Source organism: Necator americanus, chromosome I, assembly GCF_031761385.1.
Source record: "Necator americanus strain Aroian chromosome I, whole genome shotgun sequence".
NCBI classification, from domain to species: domain Eukaryota; kingdom Metazoa; phylum Nematoda; class Chromadorea; order Rhabditida; family Ancylostomatidae; genus Necator; species Necator americanus.
Genome location: NC_087371.1, coordinates 6,997,290 through 7,016,405, shown reverse-complemented (window position 1 = coordinate 7,016,405; position 19,116 = coordinate 6,997,290). Strand labels below are relative to the sequence as shown.

The window sequence follows — 19,116 nt, the reverse complement described above, 5'->3', positions numbered from 1 at the left end:
AGATGTATGCCGGCAAAGATCGATCACAGCTCAAACACCATTATCACAACGATATTGCGTCAAATAATGTTTGCCCTCGACTCACGAAATGAGGCGAATAGAAGGAAATGACTTTGTGTAGACTCACTTGATGTTTGCCGCAAATGTTCATCGCAATAATAATGTTATTTGATCAAGAATGCATGAGGTTTGCTTCTATGATCATAATAGTTTAGGAATAATAAAAAATGCAAAGAAAAAAGAAGCCAGAAGACGTGTCGCGTGAGGAGCAGAAGCTTAAACAGAAGACTGAAAACAGTGAGGAGTTAAATGAGGAAGTGTTCGAGAAAACCGCAAATACCAACACAATTACGTGAGTTTACCGCTATTATCTCGAAATTTATGATCTTTGTCACTAAGAAGCTTCCGCGTACCTTCCGATTAGAAAAGATTTTTCTGTTTATCCTTTTTTTTTAATAACTAATTTCGAGTTCTTGTTAGGTGTTTGATGTTTGCTGGGTATGCTGCATAGCTGCATACTTTTACAGATTATTCTTCAATTACAATTTCATTCAACGTTGAGTTGGGTTTTATTACGCCATAAGTTTTGTTCTCTGTTAGCATCGTAAGGAAAACACTAAGCGCTTCCTGCAAATTAACGAATGGAAAGTTTTGAGAACGTTGGAGACATAAATTTACACAACGAAGCAACTCTTTGCACGAGAATTTTTGACGAAATGAAAAGGCAAGTGGATTATTCTCAGATTCATGTGCTAAATCATTTCTCCATATCCATACAAGTAATGAAATCTGTTCTGCGTTGCTTTAATTTTATTAATCTGTTGCCGCACGGTCGGTGGCTCGAAACCGCCCCGGCTCTTCGTCCTTCCGGGGTCGATAAATTGGTGCCAGACTTGTCTGGGAGGATGAAAAAAAAATGACTTGATACACAGCTTGGTCCTCCCAACCATTATATAAGCTAACGCACGTTCTAAACTCCCAAAACTCCCAACGATTAGGAATTGCAATAAAACTCGTTGGCGCATCCCAAACGGATTGATATGCTAAACACTTTATTCTTTTCTATACCCCCGGAACCCCCTGTAAAGAGTTGCCTCGTTTGATAAATTGATGCCTCTGATACCTAGACTTGAAAGCGGTGTTTTTTAGTTTTTGCTTGTAAATCACTTGAAAATTACATTTAGAAATTATCCAGTAATGAAACGGAAATTTTCAAGGAGGTCACCTTTGAAATGCAATGATGACGGTGTTGGGTTAGCTGTGTACTATTGAAGTGCGAAAAAAAGAAAAAGAGAGGAGCACAAGAGATAGATATGGATGAAGCAGAAGACTATTTTCTTTTTGTCTACGAAGAAAAAGCTGAGACTAAAAACTGCGCTTGGGCTATTAATCCTTGATAAAACGTATTTAAAGAGATTTAGAAGAGGCTCAAAATCATCTCGAAGCAAACAAGCGAAAACGTCAAATGTCGTCGAGAATTTTTCGATTAAATGAACGAATGCGGTGGAAGATTTTGGACGCAGCGACAAAGACGATATTAATTAGGAGGATGAGCAAATACATAAGATGTTCTCCAAATGAAAAATTCAATTAAATAATAAAATAATTAACGAGAAGTAGAAGAACGTATTAGCAGTAATAAGACGAGATTATTTGTCACGAATCATATCATACACACATGTACTTCCGTCATATCACATTTATCGACAATAAACTCTTTTGGGAATCTTTTTTTCTCCTTACATCCGTCATTTATTGAGTTAAACCGAGAATAAAATGATGAGTAGTGGTCGATGAGGCTTAGCGCCACCCAATTCCATGTTCATGGAAAAGATTAGAGTATTTTCTTAAGGATATACCTAAGATATAAAATTACTCGAACCTATGGGTATTGAAAGATGTGGTAGAATTAAATGGTTTTTGAATTTTTGAATCTTTGATGTAATAATCGTTTCGTTCGTAAATTTATAGCAAAGGTAATTGAAATTTTCATTTTGCTGCTAGGAAAAAACATGTTAATTTGAAAAAATACTCTTATTTTTCTTTTTACATATATTTTATTACATGAAAAAAAACACGGCAGATATTAAGAATTTATTTAATTGTCTATTAACAAAAATGACTAATAAATTATTATCCTGCAAAATCGACAAAAAAAATTGCGAAGAAAACCTGACGGGTATTTATAATTCGCTTGGATACGGTAGAAACCGAAAAAAAAAAACCGATTCTCAGTGGATTTCCAGAATGAAGCGATGAGGTTCTAGGTTTCGGTTTATTTGATTATTGGAAGTAGACGTTCTTTTTTCTCCCGCGAACCAAATTTGTTCCAAGCTTTGCAAGGAGTGAGACTGTGAAAATCAATGAAACGTCGGTTACGCTGCTGAAAACAGTGTTCTCTGGAATTTTTGCAGCATCTAAGGGGGAGATTGCATTTTTTTGAAATTTTCATTAGCTGTTTTTTTCTTCTCGAGAAACATTTTCGATTGGAGTTAGTGTGGTTTATTACCGCCTCTGAAGCATTAAATTAAAGGCAGCATACCACGAAATTGACGATGTTGGGACCTCTTTACGAAAAAAAGGACTGGGGTGTAGATAACGAACATGAGCGTGATCACAATCAATTTTCACTAGTTTTCCTGAAAATGGAGTGAGAAACGACCTTGCCGGTCGAATTTCCCTACGAGACTCCTAACAACGTGTCACGTAAGCCACCACAGTCATACGCGCCACTCCTACGAGGAGGCAGAAGAGAATGCCGTTTGGTTGTCCGTTCGCTCGCTGACGCTCCGCGTATGTCTGCACTTCCTAACCTGACACGTTGTCAGATGTCTCGTAGGAAAATACGATCGATAAGATCGTCTCTCACTTCATTTTCAAAACAGTTAGGAGGGATTCAGCGTGATGATCCTCATACTTGTGATCTACACTTCTACCACCTTTTTGTGGGAGGAGCTGAGAACATGGTTTGCTGTTTTTAGTTAAATCGTCCAAGAATTTTCTGACAACTGATCCAAAATATGTCTAAAACAACATTATACATATTCTATAAGAACAAATACTGTAATATTTGCAGTTAAGTTTTGCTTTTGTATTAAATTTTTCTCACAGCGCACCTTCGGGCACATCCAAACGACTAAATAATTTTCTAAAAATAAACACAATGTTTTGAGTAGTTTTAATATTTTTTAGAAATAACTTTGTGCCTTCAAAGCATTGACGGCAGCGGATATACCTTTGGGTGGGATAAGCCAGGCGACTTTTACGAGATGTATTTGTATAATATTCGAGGATAATAAAACAAATGAATCCACAAAAACTTTCTTAAAAGATAGGAATATAAATATATATATGTAGATATAATATAAAAAATAAAAGACGTGAAATGAAACAGTAGAAGTTTTTGTGGAAAGGTTTGCAGTTCACCATTAAGCTGCACAGTTGTTAATGGGTGAACTTGTAGAAAAGTCTACTCGAGCAAGTCAATTACCAAAATAAGTGGTCCATTTGATGTAATATTAATAATGATAAGTTTTTTTTTCCCACTTTATAGACACATTAACGAATCTAAATGGGAAATATGAAGCATTTGAGAGACGTTCGGCAGAAAAGGCTGCAGAATAGTCGAACATAAGCGTTTCATAGGCGATAGTTATGCATTTGTTCTCACGCAAAACTGCTTAATTATAGCTCATTTTACTGCCTTAATCGTCATGTATCCGTAAAAAATGTATGCAATCCATACATTTCCCGATAACATCGAGATCTTTCGGGAATTTTTAAATTGAAATAAAAAATAAAAATTGGTATTTTATTGCTGTATTAAGGGAAAATGTGGATAGAAAGTTTTTTTTTCGATATTCTTCGCACTGAAAAGACGATTTCTTTGATTTGGAGAAAAAACCGAATTGGACCTTGTTATTTCTTACAGTTACTCGATTTTTGATTTATTGTATGTTAGAGGCTTTAGAGCTTAAAAAAATGTAATCCACACATTTCCACTTAATCTCGAAATATTTCGGGAATTTTTAAATTGAGCTGGTATGTTATTGCTGTGTTAGGGAGAAATATCGAAAGAATTTTTTTCCCGATATTTTCTACACTGAAAAGGTTTTATAGACGATTTGTTTGATTTTAAGTAAAAAAAAAAAAAACGGAACAAACACGGACGAATTGGAACTTTTTATTGTTTACAGTCATACGATTTTTGATTTATTATATGATAGAAATTTTAGAGGTCTGATCAGTAAGTCATGCAAAATTATTGAGACGGTAATTTTGTTTAATTTTCCGGTGATGTCATCAAAAAAATGTAATTACTGCAAAATTTGGTATCAATGAACGCAATGAATTCGAGTATGAAGGAGGGTTGATTGTTTTTTTTTTTCGTGCGGACTATTGCGAACTGCCCCGCCCACTCATTTTCAGTGGTGTAATTGGTCGTGAAGATGAACTTTGATCAGGAAATATAGTAACTCTCGCCTTGATATTGCTCTTTATCCACTTTTTAGTTATAATTATTGGGGCAATGATGCGATCGATCCAGAATTGTATACATAGCAGTTTATTTTTTCTATTTGCGTCAATTCTGAATGTCATCTGGAATGTTTCAGAGTTCCATTAGTGTTATGTGCGCTGTAGTGTAATTTCATGTGTGGCAACAGCCTGCAACTAATATCCATAAATCTGTTTAGGACCAACATTCAATGTAATGTATTCGCAAGATATACGACAACAAGGGTAGGGATTTTTTCATTTGATCTGTTCGATTTGTGTTTTTACATTTTAACTGGCACATTTCACCGAGCCGGTGTCACTAATATAATTATTATTTATTTAATTAATTATCAAATGCAATTGTAATTTAGAATTATAATCATATAAGTACATATCAGACTTATTTAAAGGCAGCGTATCACGAAATTGAGATAGTGTGGAAAACATAGAAGCTGGGGTAATGATGTACGACTATGACACGGCCACGCTCAGTTCCACCTAATCGTCCTGAAAAAAAGGCATGAGAGCGGTGTTCCCTTCTGCGAGGTACGTTAGAACCCGCCATCCTTCAATACACTCCGATTCCCTCAGCACCCTATTGACTGGTTTTACTTGAATAGGCCGCTGAAGAGACCTCATTGATTGTCGACCGCTCGCTCATGGATGCGGCGCGTATACAACAGTAGAGCGTTTTCATGTATGTCGTAGAAACGGATGCCGTTTTTTAAAGGACGGTTGGTGGAAATTGAGCGCGACCACTCTCATATTCTTAATCTACCCCCCCGAACTCTACGTTTTCCATCAAGTTTCTACAGTACGTCATTTCATGATACGCTGCCCTTAAAGGTACGTATCATAGTAATTTAATTGCACAGAATAATTCATTTTCCGGAGGTTATCCTACATTTTTTTTCCGGAGATTGTGCATTGTGGTTGCGATCTATGTTTGATCAGAACAGAGCAGGGCAGAGGGCAGAGAAAGCAGTGACAGGGGAAATGCGTGAGTAGCTGCGGGTAAGTTACGATGAAAATGAGTCAAACATGAGTCCCGGCAACTATATCCGTTCTTCTTTATATTTATTCATCCATCTATTGAACTCGCAGAACGCGAAGAACAACAAAGTGATCCGAAATCGTAATATTAACTGTGAGTTTAAAGATGTAATTTAAAAATGTCTGGAAAATTCTGAAATCCCGCTTTATACGCAAATAATTTACCTTTTTATTGGCCTATTTGTTTTCAACTTATGTTTGAAAAAACTCTGTTTCGGCCTAACGTCGTTCTTTTCCTCTTTTTCAAATTTTATCTTCGCTCAAAAGACGCTACCGTAGTGGATAAGAGGGTAATGTTGTTCTACTTTTTGAAACTTTATGAATTGTTTAACTTTTATTGTTTATGAATTGTTTATGCGGGAATGTGCAGTTTCCTCTCCTATTGCTGTGCTATGACGTCCCATCTCAGAAGCGAGATTATTTCTTAAAATGTTTGGTAAACTACGTGTAAAGTCATCCTAAAACGACTTGAAGCGCAGTGCGGTTCCATAAACGGCTGCTTTCGAAGCGACTTTCTGGAGCCAACGGCTGCGATTAAGATGGGACCCTTTATCATGTTTGCGGTCCGTTTACAACGAAATCAAGGTCCCGTCTCCATCACAAACGCTATCTCTTCCAAGCATTAGGTATTTGTAAAACTGACGTGAATATTATTGTATAGTGGTAACCAAAAAAGTGCAGGAAAGAAGTTTGATGTATGGATGAACTGATTTTGACTTTTTTTTCTTGCAGTCTTCTACTGATGGGAATCGGCCTACGCGTGTTGTGCTTCCTTTACGCTCGTCCGTTTCTGCTGAAAAGAGCCGAACTGACGTCACCATTGGTTTCTTACAGACGACTACAGGATGGTATTGCTATGTACAGAGATGGAATATCACCATATGAGGGAGATCTGTTTCATTTTGTGGGTGGAGCAGGTTTATTTACTGGATTCAAGTTAAGCAGTTTACTCTTACCCTTCAGCAACCATTTGTGCTACGGCTGTTTTCATCAATATCGCTCAGTGAAAATGTCATGTTCACTATTTTTATGGGAATAGACTGTTTGACGGCACTATTGCTGTCCATTAGTGCAACTTTCTACGGTAAGGAGAACAGAAGCAATCATCCGGAGCACCTGGGGCAGCTTGTGTTGAAATGGTAAGTGTTGCATTCACACAAGGTATTCTAGATTATTTTTATGGCGGTAACGTTCATTTTCATTTTCCTTTTCTGAATTATACCCTATATTTGCTTGAATTTTGAGATCTGAGGTCAAGGCATAGTCGGATCAAAACCACATGACGCTCGGTGTAGTTGCGTAATCGGCGCGGTTGAGCTAAGGGATGGAATCGAGGTGGGATCATCGCTGACTGCAGTGACGAGTAGTGCCAGCAAGGGTCCCCACTAAATCCTGACCGCTACGTTTCGCCGCTTCGAGCGCAGCTTCTGACGTAATTGCGCCGAACTTCAACTCGTTTTAACCGTGTTACATTTCAAACTAAGTGTTTATATGTTTTGGATAGACTTTCCGAGGTATTTCTCGAAAAAATGGATGATGCTCTTGTTTTTTTAAAGGAAAAAAGTATTGATTGAAGCAAGTTTTGATTCCAGTTATTTGTTCAACCCCATAACAATTGCATGTTCGACTGTGCTCAGCATCTCCGTGCTCCATAACTTCATTGCCGCTGGAATTGTGTATTTCTTCAGTACAGGTGAAATAAATATACATCAGAACCTTTAAAATTCTATTTGAAACTGTTTACAGGGTTGCTTTTTCCATGTGTGGTTCTTCTAAATGTGTTTGCCAGCCTATCCCTCTATCCAGTAATAATTCTGGGATCCATTCTTCTACGGTTTCCGTCTTTACAAGAGCGCTTGCTTGCTATCGGAGGCATAATTATAGGATTTACATCAATAGTTCTTTTTAATTGGTTATTAAACGGGATGAACTGGAGTTTCATCGAGGATACGTATGGATTTATGTGAGTTTGCTTTGTTAGCATTTTGCTCCTGTTGATAAATCGCTTTTCTTTTGATTGATATCGGTGGGCTACTATGTTTGTTCGCTGTTACAACAGGGTCAAAACGACATTTAGCACGATACAGTTGTGTAAACGCCGCGGTGAAGCGTAGCGGTTAGGATCGTGGTGGAACCTTTCCTGGCACTGCCGATCATTGAAGTTCGCGATGGTCCTAACTAGATTCTAACAGCTTCCTCCACCGCGCCGCATCGAGCGCAAGCGTTTACGCAACAGCGCAGTGCTTCATGTCTTTTTGACCCGAGACTACACGCTTCTTCTCTCTGTTTCATTTCAACTACTTGAGGTGATGAGTTTCTAATTTCAGTCTAAAAGTGGACGATCTCACTCCAAATGTCGGTTTGGTTTGGTATTTTTTCACACAAGTATTTGAACATTTCCGAGCTTTCTATCTAGCCGTGTTCCAAATCAATCTGCTTGTTTACGTGGTGCCTCTTCTGCTCAGCCTAAGGTAGGAGTGTAGCTAACTTTGCGTCTTATAAGATAGGTAAGATATTCGAAGGATTGAAACTCGTTTCAGGAAAGATGCACATCTTCATTTGGTGATCAGTTTATTACTGGTAGCTGTATTCTCTTCCTATCCGACACTAAATGATGCTTCTGTGTACCTAGCATTGTTGCCTACGTTGGAGAAATACAAAAAATGTGAGAGCTTTGTTACTTTTTGCAAGTTTTGCATTTACTGTTTGCTTTATCTAACTTACTGTACGATGAATTTTCTATTACGAGGTTCTTTTTTCTTTCCGAATTTTTTCTCTTAAAAAAATTACAATCGTTGTAAAAGTATACTTGTTTCTGATCGCAATCTTCGGTTGAAAATGATATTAATAATGAATATAGTAATGATTATAATATTCCAACTTAGACAAAAAAAAACGGCCGGCATGAAAACAGAGCGCTGAGAATTGATAAGAAAGAAGCATAGTCTTCGAAATATACCATCAAAAGGAAAAAATAACGTGGTGGGAAAAGTTATAGTAAGACAAAGATGTCTGGGAACAGAGTGTGAATAGCACAAAGAAAACTGCGAAGAAATTTCAATTCTTTTTTTAAGAAGAGAAAATTCTGCTCACACTCGCAAAATCCCGCATTTGTGCTTATCTTCACGGCCCTTGAAGAGATAACACTCTGCAAGATATCAGTCTGGTTCCCAATCATGTTTACAGTAAATGTCGAATGAATGAAGGGACTTGCTTATAAATAGTAATCTAAGCAGATTTAAGTTTTCTGAGTGTTTAGATCCACGTTATACTCTTGTGGTTGCTGGAACGATTATAACTTGTATAGTACTGATGCCTGTTATGTGGCATATGTGGATTGTGGTAGGTTCTGGGAATGCGAATTTCTACTTTGCTGTTACACTGTTTTACAATGTTGCACAGGTGTGTTTATCGATCTTTATTCTTACTTGCCAATCAGTCAATCCATCGATTTGTTTCAGATCTACCTAATGATCGATTTAATGTTCGCTTACTTCCGAAAAGAAGCAGATGAGATCTCAGCGTCGTTAGTGACCCCAAAGACAAACTTTGTTTTACATTAACTTATTTTTTCCCCTTGTGATAAAGTTTATATGGACATTGTGGTCTATTCAGGTGCACAATTGGCAAAAAGTAAGTGTTTGTTTGAATTTTATTTACAAATGATGATGGTTGACGACTAACTCGGAGAAGATAATTGTGTGACAAGAGGTTTTGGTCGATTTTTGAATACTAATCTGCGCTTTATAACAGCATCGATGGTCATAGTGCGTTGCTTGGTATGAATATCTTCACCTGGTGTTGGACGGACGACTAGGAATGGCTTTTCTAGTTCGGAAACCTGAAGACAACCAAAGCATCAAAATAAGAAACCATCCATAAACTGAAAAGGTTCAAGTACAGTTGGATCAAAGCGACCTGAAGCCAGATGCAAATGCGTAAGCGAAAGCGTTTGAGACCCTCGCTAACTCCAAAAACGCTGTTGGGATGAGCAAAGTTCCTATCACTGCAGCCGTAACCGCTTACGCAATTGCTTCAGGATTCAGATCGTTCTGACTTGAATGTAGATTGATAAAAGAGAAAGTGTTAATGTAAAGCATTATCATACTCTTCCATAAACTTAAGGCAAGATTCTCACCGTCAGAGCACTAGTCTGGTCAAAACGGCGCGGTGAAGCTAGCGGTTGGAATCTATGAGGGACTCCTCCCATTTTTGCAGTCCACGTGGACTGGCGATAGTCCCACGTCGATCCCAACCGCAGATTCCACCGCGAGACTTCGAGCGCAGCTGCTTACGCACTACGCAACTACAAAGAGCTCCTGTTCTTTTTGACCCAACCATACTACAATTCAAATAGTAACACCAAGAAATATAATATACATCAGTATGTTACCAACTTTCCCCTCAAGCAAATGATGTCCAACCAGTAGGAGCGCCTCGTTGTCATCCCGACGCCAAGAAAGACTCCCTGAAGGTTACAAATGTAAATAAAATGTAAAAATGTAAATATGGTGGAGTAGCGGGGCAGACTGTAACTTAGTTCCCATAAAGGACAAATATCAAATTACTGATTGGTGATGTTTATTCAGTAAGAAGAAAGTACAAATAGTCTAAGCCGCAGAAACAGAAGGCAAAAGGATAACAGGAAGAACAAAGGTTCGGAAAAAAATAATTATGGGAATAAATTGTAGTGAGGATAGGGATCACATTTTAAATAAGCACCTTTTTCAAGCAAATAAAGCTTTTCAAAAAAATCGCTTAAACGCACCTAAAACTTCATCGCATAGAGGTTTCCCACTATTTTCAATAGTACCCTGCATCTCGATCATCATCCATTCATCCACACCTTCGCTGAAATACTGAAAGTTAAACCTGTGAGAAAACGAACAAGTTTTAAGAATTCACGGTTATTCCCGATGGTTCACCTTATTTTTTTTCTGAAAATGTTCGAGAACTATAGCTCGAAAATAATTATTAAAAGTTATTATTATTAAGAAAAAAGTCGAAATATAACCTAGACGTTCGATAAAACAACAATTCAAGCGGTGAACGCTTGCTCGAACCTCACTTCTGTCGGTTCCTTCAAGTTATTTACAAAATACTGCTCACATTTACACTGATTTAGAATAGAAAAATGAAACAAAACAGGAATTTCCGTTTATTTTCTCTAGAAATATGCGTACTATTGTAAATAACAGACAACATCGAATACACAATCCTTAACGAAATTTGAGGCAAACATAAACAGTAACTCACGAATTCTTAACAACATGGATCTGCATCTGTAGGACTATGACCCAATGTGATTTCCATGCGAATTTTTAAAATCCCACCAACGGCGGGAGTTTGTACGCATTCACGTATACGATAGAAACGGAAGCCGAATCTTTTCTTCTCAGGACATTTTTACTGAGACTTTGGATTTTTATTTAAATCTGTATTGAATGTTCGTCGAGACGATATTTTCAGTTTGAATCCTGGCGTCATCGAAAATTAAGAAGAGCATCTATAGCCTTGCTGCGCTTGAAGTGGCTGCATGTGGTTTCGCATTTCTTGGATTTTGTGCTCTTCGGCGAAGTGAAAAGTCCAGGTTTGTTTTACGAGTCCGTATTTATAGTTATCATTCATATTTTTCTACTTGATAAGCTTTTTTTGTAGACAATATCTTTACGAGAACTTCCCCTCAATATCAAAAGTATATTATTGGGCTGAGGATTCGATATCATTCGGACAATTAACGGTATGTAGATTGTGAGATTTATGATTGCTATTCAAGTATTTACCAACTTTCTTTGGCTCTGAAGGTTTATTTTAACGTATTCTAGTTTCCTAGTAGTTAGTACAAAGAAGAAAAACTTTTAAGTGGGCCTATTTCCTTGATAATTAATTGGTCATCTCTTGTACTTCATCGTTGATAGAGAGATTTTCATTGGTGGATTACATTTCCATGCATTACCTGTATGTGATTGTTTTGTGGTTGATTTCAAGCTTTTTTATAGAAAAAATTTCTGAGAATGAAAGAAACAGGAAAAGGGAAAAAACACTGTGATTCCCTTTATTTTGCAAATCCGACTTTACTTTTTATGTAGGGTTACAGGAAAAGAGTGGCAAGTGATCTCTGTATGTGATTGTTTTGTCAGTGAAGTAGTATTTTTCAACTAAATAGAAAATGCCATTGTCAGGTTTGTTATTTGTCTCTTTGTTGTGCATATCCATTCATTTGACCATGAAGTGATGAGAAGCCTGAATTCGTGAATTTATTGAACATCTACTGACACTTTTGAAACTACCTAAAGGTAACCTTCCGTTTCCGTTTTGTTCCTCTTCCAGTTGATCTTTAGGTATTTAGAAATGTTGTTGAAAAAGTTGCATTGTTTATCTATCGAGCGATAGAAAAAAAAGAAGACAGAAACTACGTAAAGATTTTTCCCTGCCATTCCGGTTTCCCTGCGCTACATTAGAATGATGTGCATCGAAAAATAGAATGAAACAACGGAAATCGAGGAAGTAGGAGGAGGTATCGAGGAAGATCTCCACATATTTTTCACTTCTAGCGTAAATAAATCTGACAGATAATGATGAACGAACCGTTCAATTTCAATCATTGGACGTATTTGAAGTATGTTGTGCAATGCTGCACGATCGATTGCAGAAATTCACTTCCTCTTTTGTGCACTTTTATATTTTCTTTTAATCTTGGTAATCTTTTTGTTCCAATTATAGCTTCTTTTAGTCATACATATGTGTTCTTACAGGGTGATTGAATAAGCATTAAACCAATCAAAACACCGCTATTTAATGTTGGTGAAAAGCAAAACAACGTCAGAGTTCGAAAAACTCCACATCAGAAATATCCTAGAGACGATGTTTCTTTGTTTTTTTTTGTATAGTATCTGGATGTATATCTGCTTTCCAACTTCACACTGCCGATATACTTCGCTCAAAATAATTTAACGTGTAACAATAATGATAACTGACTAGAATGTTTTTGCAAAAGAATCGTCTCGAATATTTGCTGCTATCTTTTTCTTTTAAAGCTATGATTTGGAATTACCTTTATATGAGATGGATTCTAACACACACAGAATTTCTAGGGAACACGACTACGTCTGAACGATTTGCGTCGGTGGACTAAAGCTGACGATTCTGAGCTTGCTCTTGAGTCAGATTAACGTTCCCTTCTAGTTAGTGTTTTTTTTTTAAATTCGATTTGTAGTACATTGTAATGGAATGCTTCTCTTCGCTTTGTTATTTAGATTTGAGAACATCACAAATTTCAGGGATGGTGAGGCAATCCGATATTCAAACGGCTATCCTTGCTACCAGTGCCTTTATAGCCTGTCTTACTTGGTATGGATTTGAAAAGTGGCAAAGGGAAAAACCTCCGCCGAAAATTCCCGTCCAGGCGTGGGATAAATATGTCGAATTGCAGAAGAAAAGCGGCAAGGACGTCTAGTGATTTTTTTTTTGTTTATGAAATAACTTTTTTCAACTAGGAATAGAGTATTTTTTGCTTACTACTAGCTTTGTCGTTTGTTTATTTGTTGTATATATTTTTCCATTCGATCATAAAGTAATAAGAGACTCTAATATGTGACTTTGTTGGGTATCCATTGACTACATGTCATTTTATTTCTGGAAAAATTTGGCGTCCATAGTTCCTTCTCATAATCCATTTTGTGGAGTTCGGTGTTCGGTTTTATTGTTTTTGATTATTATTTTGATGATTACATAGACAGAGAATATATTTTTATTTTTTTCTCATATTATTTATGTTTTGGTTGAGTATTATAGAATATAAATAGCTCAATAAGTGGATTAGGACAAACCTATCTAGAGAAGAGCTTATAAAGAAATAAATACACAACACATTATTTGGTTTTGTTTTAAAATTTATCACAGAAAGAAGTGAACCCACAGAATCGTACGATTACTCGTTTCGCTTATAAGACATGACATAATGATATTGCGACCATAATTTTTTTTCGAAATAATAGTTTTCCGAAATGAAATTCTATCGGAATGTCTGATATAGCAGTTTTTTGTTCGATGGTTGGATCAATAGTGTTGGATAACGTGGTAGTCCGACCTTAGAAAAGTGAAATGATGACTTCTCCTAATCGGCGTGCAACATTGCACAAATCGCATTTTCGGACATGCCTCGCAATTGCTAGTGTTGCAATTTTTTTTCGCTGATTCGCGAGATTTCCCGTACGTACATAAAAGGAGAGGCGATGACTGCAACTTGTGCACTTCGGAACTTCACGTCATGGTTATTGTAACTGGCAGGTATATACTATATGTTACGGATTTCGTTTTAGTTACATTTAGTATTGTTACATAAATAATTATTGTATATTATACTCTGATACAATTTAAATTAGGTTATGTTACCGATTCCAGAAAAAGCTGTAAATCTGCAAATCACACTAGTGTTGAAGCGGCATAACTGCTTCTGGACTTGCATAAACGATTGATAGTTCGATTCGAGCTAGCGAGGGTCACACCTCGTTTACGCATTTGCACCGAAACCATATGAAATGAAATTTTCCCAGCAAGATAAACGCGCTCCAGGAGAAGAACGTCCCTTAGTTGAATACATGGCTGTACAATAAAAATTTGTCCGCTGACAACTTTCTATTGCACAGCCGTGTATTCAAGTCGCAAGCAGGGGAAATACATTTCCAGTCGTCCCTGAACTGGAGATGTCTCCGCAACAAACGGCTAGGTCCCGCAGCGAATTGTCGTTGCACCGAGTTAGTGCTAGCAAAATAACCAATTATTATTGAATAGTACGATTGAAAAAAGAAGTCACCGATGGTTTCGTGCCGTAATTATCCTCCAGAAGACAACTATATTGGATACGAGCTTAGGTTGTCTTGGCTCGATTCTAGAATATGTTAGAATCCAGTTTAATTTTGCAAACATCCGCGAATTTATCATGTCCACATCTTGACGTGCTGTATGGTGTATCAGCGTCCGTTGTTTTCCACGAATTTTCCCATGAGCTCCTCCTTTTTTGTTCAAAAATCATTGCTTCTTTTTATATCTATTCTTTTTTCATATCTTCTTCTTTCACAAAAAACACAAAGTACAATTTTCAAGATGTCACAAGCTGGTCCGTTCAACCGGATACAGTCCGTCTCACCGCCGCTTAAAGGATCATTTCCACTTGATCATGAAGCGAAGTGTAAGCTGGAAATGTTGAAGTGAGTTCGAGTTGCGAAGTATATGAAATTCTCTTATTGCCTATTATGATTGATGTTTTTAATAATATTTTTACGGTGCATCCTCGCCATAGTTCAACTTTTTGTAAGAGCAAATAACGTAAGGACTATATAGCAACAAATATCATAACTTTGAGTTTCGCTCTGGGGTTCGACAGTAGCCTTATCACGTTGTTAATGACGTGCATTGAAGACGATACAAAAGCAAATTGTGCTTTGTTGAAATTGTTACAACTTAATGACTTCTTTTTTTCGAAATATGTCTCATATTTATGCTCAATTGAGGGATATTTTTGTCGTAACACTAGGAAGTATTCGTAATTTGAATCCACCAACCCTCTGATGTTCTCTGAGTAATACAGAACCAATTCTCTATGAAGTTTTCTTTTAACTCTCTGGTCTCAGCGATGATATTTACTATCTAATGTTTCCGTTTTTTCGGGCTTCTCTTTAATATGAAACTGCTGTTCAATTGAGGAAGGCGATAAATTTCTATCTTAATCATAACCCCTTTTAATTTCTATCAATTATGAATATTTAACTAAATGATCTAATTTTATGACTTATTTTCTCTTAAGCATATTATTGAATTCAGCGTTACTTTTTTTTTAAGATATATGTGCTGTCTGCACGAAAAGAAACATCTAAACAGCGAATGTCGCGATGTTGCAAAGGCTTATTTTCAATGTCGTATGGATCACGGTTTGATGGAGAAGGAGGACTTCGAAAGACTTGGATATGGAGATAACTAGACGACCTCTATGCGTGACATCGACCACCACGATACCGGTAGTACATTTCACAGGTAAAGTGTAGTTGGGTGACCACTCAGTGGCGCCCTTATTTCCCAACGCTCTAATTTACTTTTTTCGCCTAGTAGCTCTGGTTAACATGTCATAGATCCTCTAAGACTACTGCTTAGGCCTTAGGGCCCCGGCTGATTTGATTATTTACTTCGACTTTATTTCGAGAAATAAGAGCGCCACTGAGTGTCCTCCCCCCAACTACACTTTACCCACATTTCACTACATTCTGATGATTTTTATTGTTTCCTTGAAATGATACAAAATCTCACATATGCTGTGCAATTTCCTTGAATGAAATCCTCAACTTGATAAATTTGTGGCTTTTCATGATCCTCAAAGGTGAATCAATCAAGTGTGTCTATGGATGTAACCTCAGTTCTTTGATTATGGAAATTACGGCTTGGGCCGAATTGGAAACCTACTACCCTTCCAGAAATTCTTTGGGGTGTTTTTCAACATATTCACTGTATTTTGCTGCAGTTCACTATAGAACAGTACCACACCCTCATAATTTAAGCAAAGTTAGTATCTGAAGATAATAACTTTTCTTAAATTATGAGGGTACGTATGCAGTGGGTCTTGTGTTATTCCACGCTTTTGCTCATAGTAGGTTTAGGTTTAGATTGTTCAATTATTTTAGTTTTCATGTGTAATAAATGTAATTTTTACTATTCCGTTAAGTTTACGGTTACTAGTTTTACATAATTATGTTGTGGAATTTTGACCGAAAAATATCCTCTTCATGTGATTTTAATTCTTTGAGTTGAGGCCCTCTTAAGAAGAAACGTATGCATGTTACAAGAATCTCTCTTGTAGATGTTAATAAGGAATGTAAAGATGTACAGCTGGGGCGTAAAGTGTGTCGCACAGAAAAAAAAAACGCGTATATCGCTCGATTCATTCCCAGCCTATGTATCACTACTTCTTCCTCTTCCAGCATTTTTTCAAACTGAATACTTTTAAAAAACTAAATGCTTTTGTTCTCATAAGTATGTAGTTTCTTTCTCCTATATGCGACCGCTAGCAATCCATTTGAAGGATGGATCTGGTGTAACCGTTAATTTTTTTGACGGTACTTTTCTTTGCTTTCTCAGTACCTACAGGACGTGGCCACAAAGCGCTTTATTGGCTGATCAGCTTTCCATCGTCAGATCAACGAATGAGATCAGAGTAATTCTGTGAAACACACGCATCATATAGAGTGTGATTGATCCATAAAATCAGTGTACGCTTTTGCCAAAAGTAGTGCTTTATAAATATTGTGAGTAAACTGTAATTCAGAACGACTATTAAGACGTAATTATGTTAGCTCATTGCCTGACGCACCTTTAAAGACAGCAGTGCTACGTTCTCATACCGTTACTTCTTAAAGAAATCCTTCATCCGATAAATGCTGTGAATGCTTGAAAACACCCGAAATTTGTATATCAATGCGTGTGTAACGTCTACCGCCGCGTTGTTGTTCCCCATTAATCGTTATCAGTTCTTGTGCTATGATATTAGCGTGTTCGGTGGGAGTTCTTCCTTTTTTTTTAATACCGACCGCCATTCTTGTGGTGCCAGGGAGTGCTGGGCATCTTTATCACCACAGCGCTGCAACAGGCCCTATCGGTGCCTGGAACTAAAGATAAGCATACAGTAGATACGAGGTGCATCGAGAATACCATGTCGAAGAAAACGGTTTTTTTTTTGTTTACGCCTGAACATAGGGCAATTGGTGAACTTTGACACTTATTTGGAAGAATGAATTTGTAGAGTTGTAGAATATTCTAGATTTCTAAGTACCTGATTAGTTGAGCACTGTGCGCCGAGTGCAGAAGAAAAAATTACTTCTTTTACTAAGAAGGGTTATTTATGTTCAGCTTTTTTTTTCTCGAATTTTCCACATGTGACGGTGCCATGAGCCCGCAAATGAATCAGTATTTTTCTTCTTGCAGTTAACACTAGGTTTCATAAGAGGGATATTGGGTTTCAGATCGTGACCTTGCGATTCTGGAGTTGGCTTGAACCAGCTTTGGTTAGCTAGCTTGGATTTTAAAACCGTTGCTTTATTGGACTCAAATGGGTTTTTGATTTTGATATCACAAGTTGATATTATGTGTATATAACATCAAGCGCGTCCGCCACGCGGCTTCTCTGGAGGCGCCTCGGTGGAGCGTAGCAGCTAGAGGCGTAGTGAAGACTGCTGGCACCATCCATCGCTGCAGTTCGCGACAGTCCCATTTCGCTTCTAACTGCTGCCTCCCCCGTGCCGTTTTGAGCGCGTATGCACCGCAACTACACTCGTGATTCATGTCCATGTTCTGACTCGAATATAAACGATTCTACGGATCTCCCTCTCCCTATAAATATAAGCAGATATAAGCCATTAGGCACTAATGTGAACGCCGCCTACTAATGTGGAGACTAATGTGGACGGATTCTGATATATTGCTAAATTTCCACTCATGTATTAATGAATATACTAGAAATGTAGGCAACATTCTGTTCCACACACTTTTTGCTTCCAAACTCACTGGTCAAAATGAAAAAAGTAACGTTGATGGAAATTGGACAATATAGAGCTGGCGATTCTGAAGACGTATAACAAAAGTGTACTAGGTACTCCATATGCTCCTCTCTGTGCCTTGCTGTCGTTCTTCTCGTCAATTTTGCGTTTTAACTTTTTATGGATCTAGAAATTTCGCTTCCACTTATTCAAGAAGACAAGGAAGCTAAACCACTCTATCACTGACTTAATAAATCTCTAGAAATAAGCCTTTCTTGCCTGCATTAGACGAGCCTACAGTACTCATGCGCGCGATGGGACGTTAATTTATGTTTTAGTGCTGGTTCGATGGTTTTCGAGCCACAATGATGATTACAAATACGACTAAAAATGATTAAAAGTCATTTCTAGTTGTTTGTGAGCACATAGGAACGTGCACGGTCGGGAAATACCGTATATAGTCACGTAGGGTAACGCGAGGTAACCATTTAGTTGATCTGTACGCAATCGTTCACGCGATATTGCACCATAAACCTTTTTTTTTTCTAGGTCAGACTATAGCTGTAGCAGTGGTATTCTATAAGACAAAGTTATCTTTGCAGTGACGTGCAGCCAATTTATTACTGGAAGAATGGAGATACTGTAGAGACCATCTCTTTTCATGGATCACTTTACTTCGTAACCATAAGTTTATTCTATGACTACTATGACATTTTTGAGAGAAAAATTCATATTATTATATTAATTCTTTGCAAAGCTTAGTTAAAAATGACTAGGAATGCATTGGATGGCACCGAGGTTTCTATTGCACAGGGAAAAATACCAGCTAATTGTAAAAAAAATGAAATAAACAACGAAAAATAGGAAGTGAAGTGATAAATATGAAGAAATTAGTGGAAAACAACAAAAAAAAAGAGCAATAGTTGGGAAAAAGAAGGCTGATTGAAGTGAAAACTGACTTTTTTTTCGTTAAAGGAAGTGAAATTCTTCACAGAAAAATTAAATACGACGTAATTGGTGTCGTGGATATGGGATTTCCTGGAAA

The 19,116-nt window shown here is 37.3% G+C and overlaps 4 protein-coding genes across 4 annotated transcripts; 3 read left to right on the top strand and 1 right to left on the bottom strand.

The window, feature by feature from the left end:
• Positions 1 to 227: 227 nt before the first annotated feature.
• RB195_004756 (uncharacterized protein) lies at positions 228 to 9,113 on the top strand (the record flags this gene model as incomplete). The annotated part of the gene is made up of 9 exons (XM_064182740.1): positions 228 to 352; positions 6,283 to 6,454; positions 6,514 to 6,689; positions 7,143 to 7,243; positions 7,297 to 7,513; positions 7,878 to 8,021; positions 8,091 to 8,215; positions 8,810 to 8,952; positions 9,012 to 9,113. The coding sequence occupies 9 exons, from the start codon at positions 228 to 230 to the stop codon at positions 9,111 to 9,113; spliced, it is 1,305 nt and encodes a 434-aa protein (XP_064034007.1).
• A 116-nt stretch (positions 9,114 to 9,229) lies between these two features.
• On the bottom strand, positions 9,230 to 10,832 carry RB195_004755 (uncharacterized protein; the record flags this gene model as incomplete). The annotated part of the gene is made up of 4 exons (XM_013448796.2): positions 9,230 to 9,391; positions 9,948 to 10,018; positions 10,319 to 10,401; positions 10,807 to 10,832. 4 exons carry the CDS (start codon positions 10,830 to 10,832, stop codon positions 9,230 to 9,232), a joined length of 342 nt encoding a protein of 113 aa, XP_013304250.2.
• Positions 10,833 to 10,861: 29 nt separating this feature from the next.
• RB195_004754 (uncharacterized protein) lies at positions 10,862 to 13,006 on the top strand (the record flags this gene model as incomplete). Its single annotated transcript, XM_064182739.1, has 6 exons — positions 10,862 to 10,894; positions 11,049 to 11,140; positions 11,209 to 11,290; positions 12,645 to 12,676; positions 12,718 to 12,734; positions 12,831 to 13,006. The coding sequence occupies 6 exons, from the start codon at positions 10,862 to 10,864 to the stop codon at positions 13,004 to 13,006; spliced, it is 432 nt and encodes a 143-aa protein (XP_064034006.1).
• Positions 13,007 to 14,655: 1,649 nt separating this feature from the next.
• On the top strand, positions 14,656 to 15,529 carry RB195_004753 (uncharacterized protein; the record flags this gene model as incomplete). The annotated part of the gene is made up of 2 exons (XM_013448794.1): positions 14,656 to 14,759; positions 15,391 to 15,529. 2 exons carry the CDS (start codon positions 14,656 to 14,658, stop codon positions 15,527 to 15,529), a joined length of 243 nt encoding a protein of 80 aa, XP_013304248.1.
• Positions 15,530 to 19,116: the final 3,587 nt, after the last annotated feature.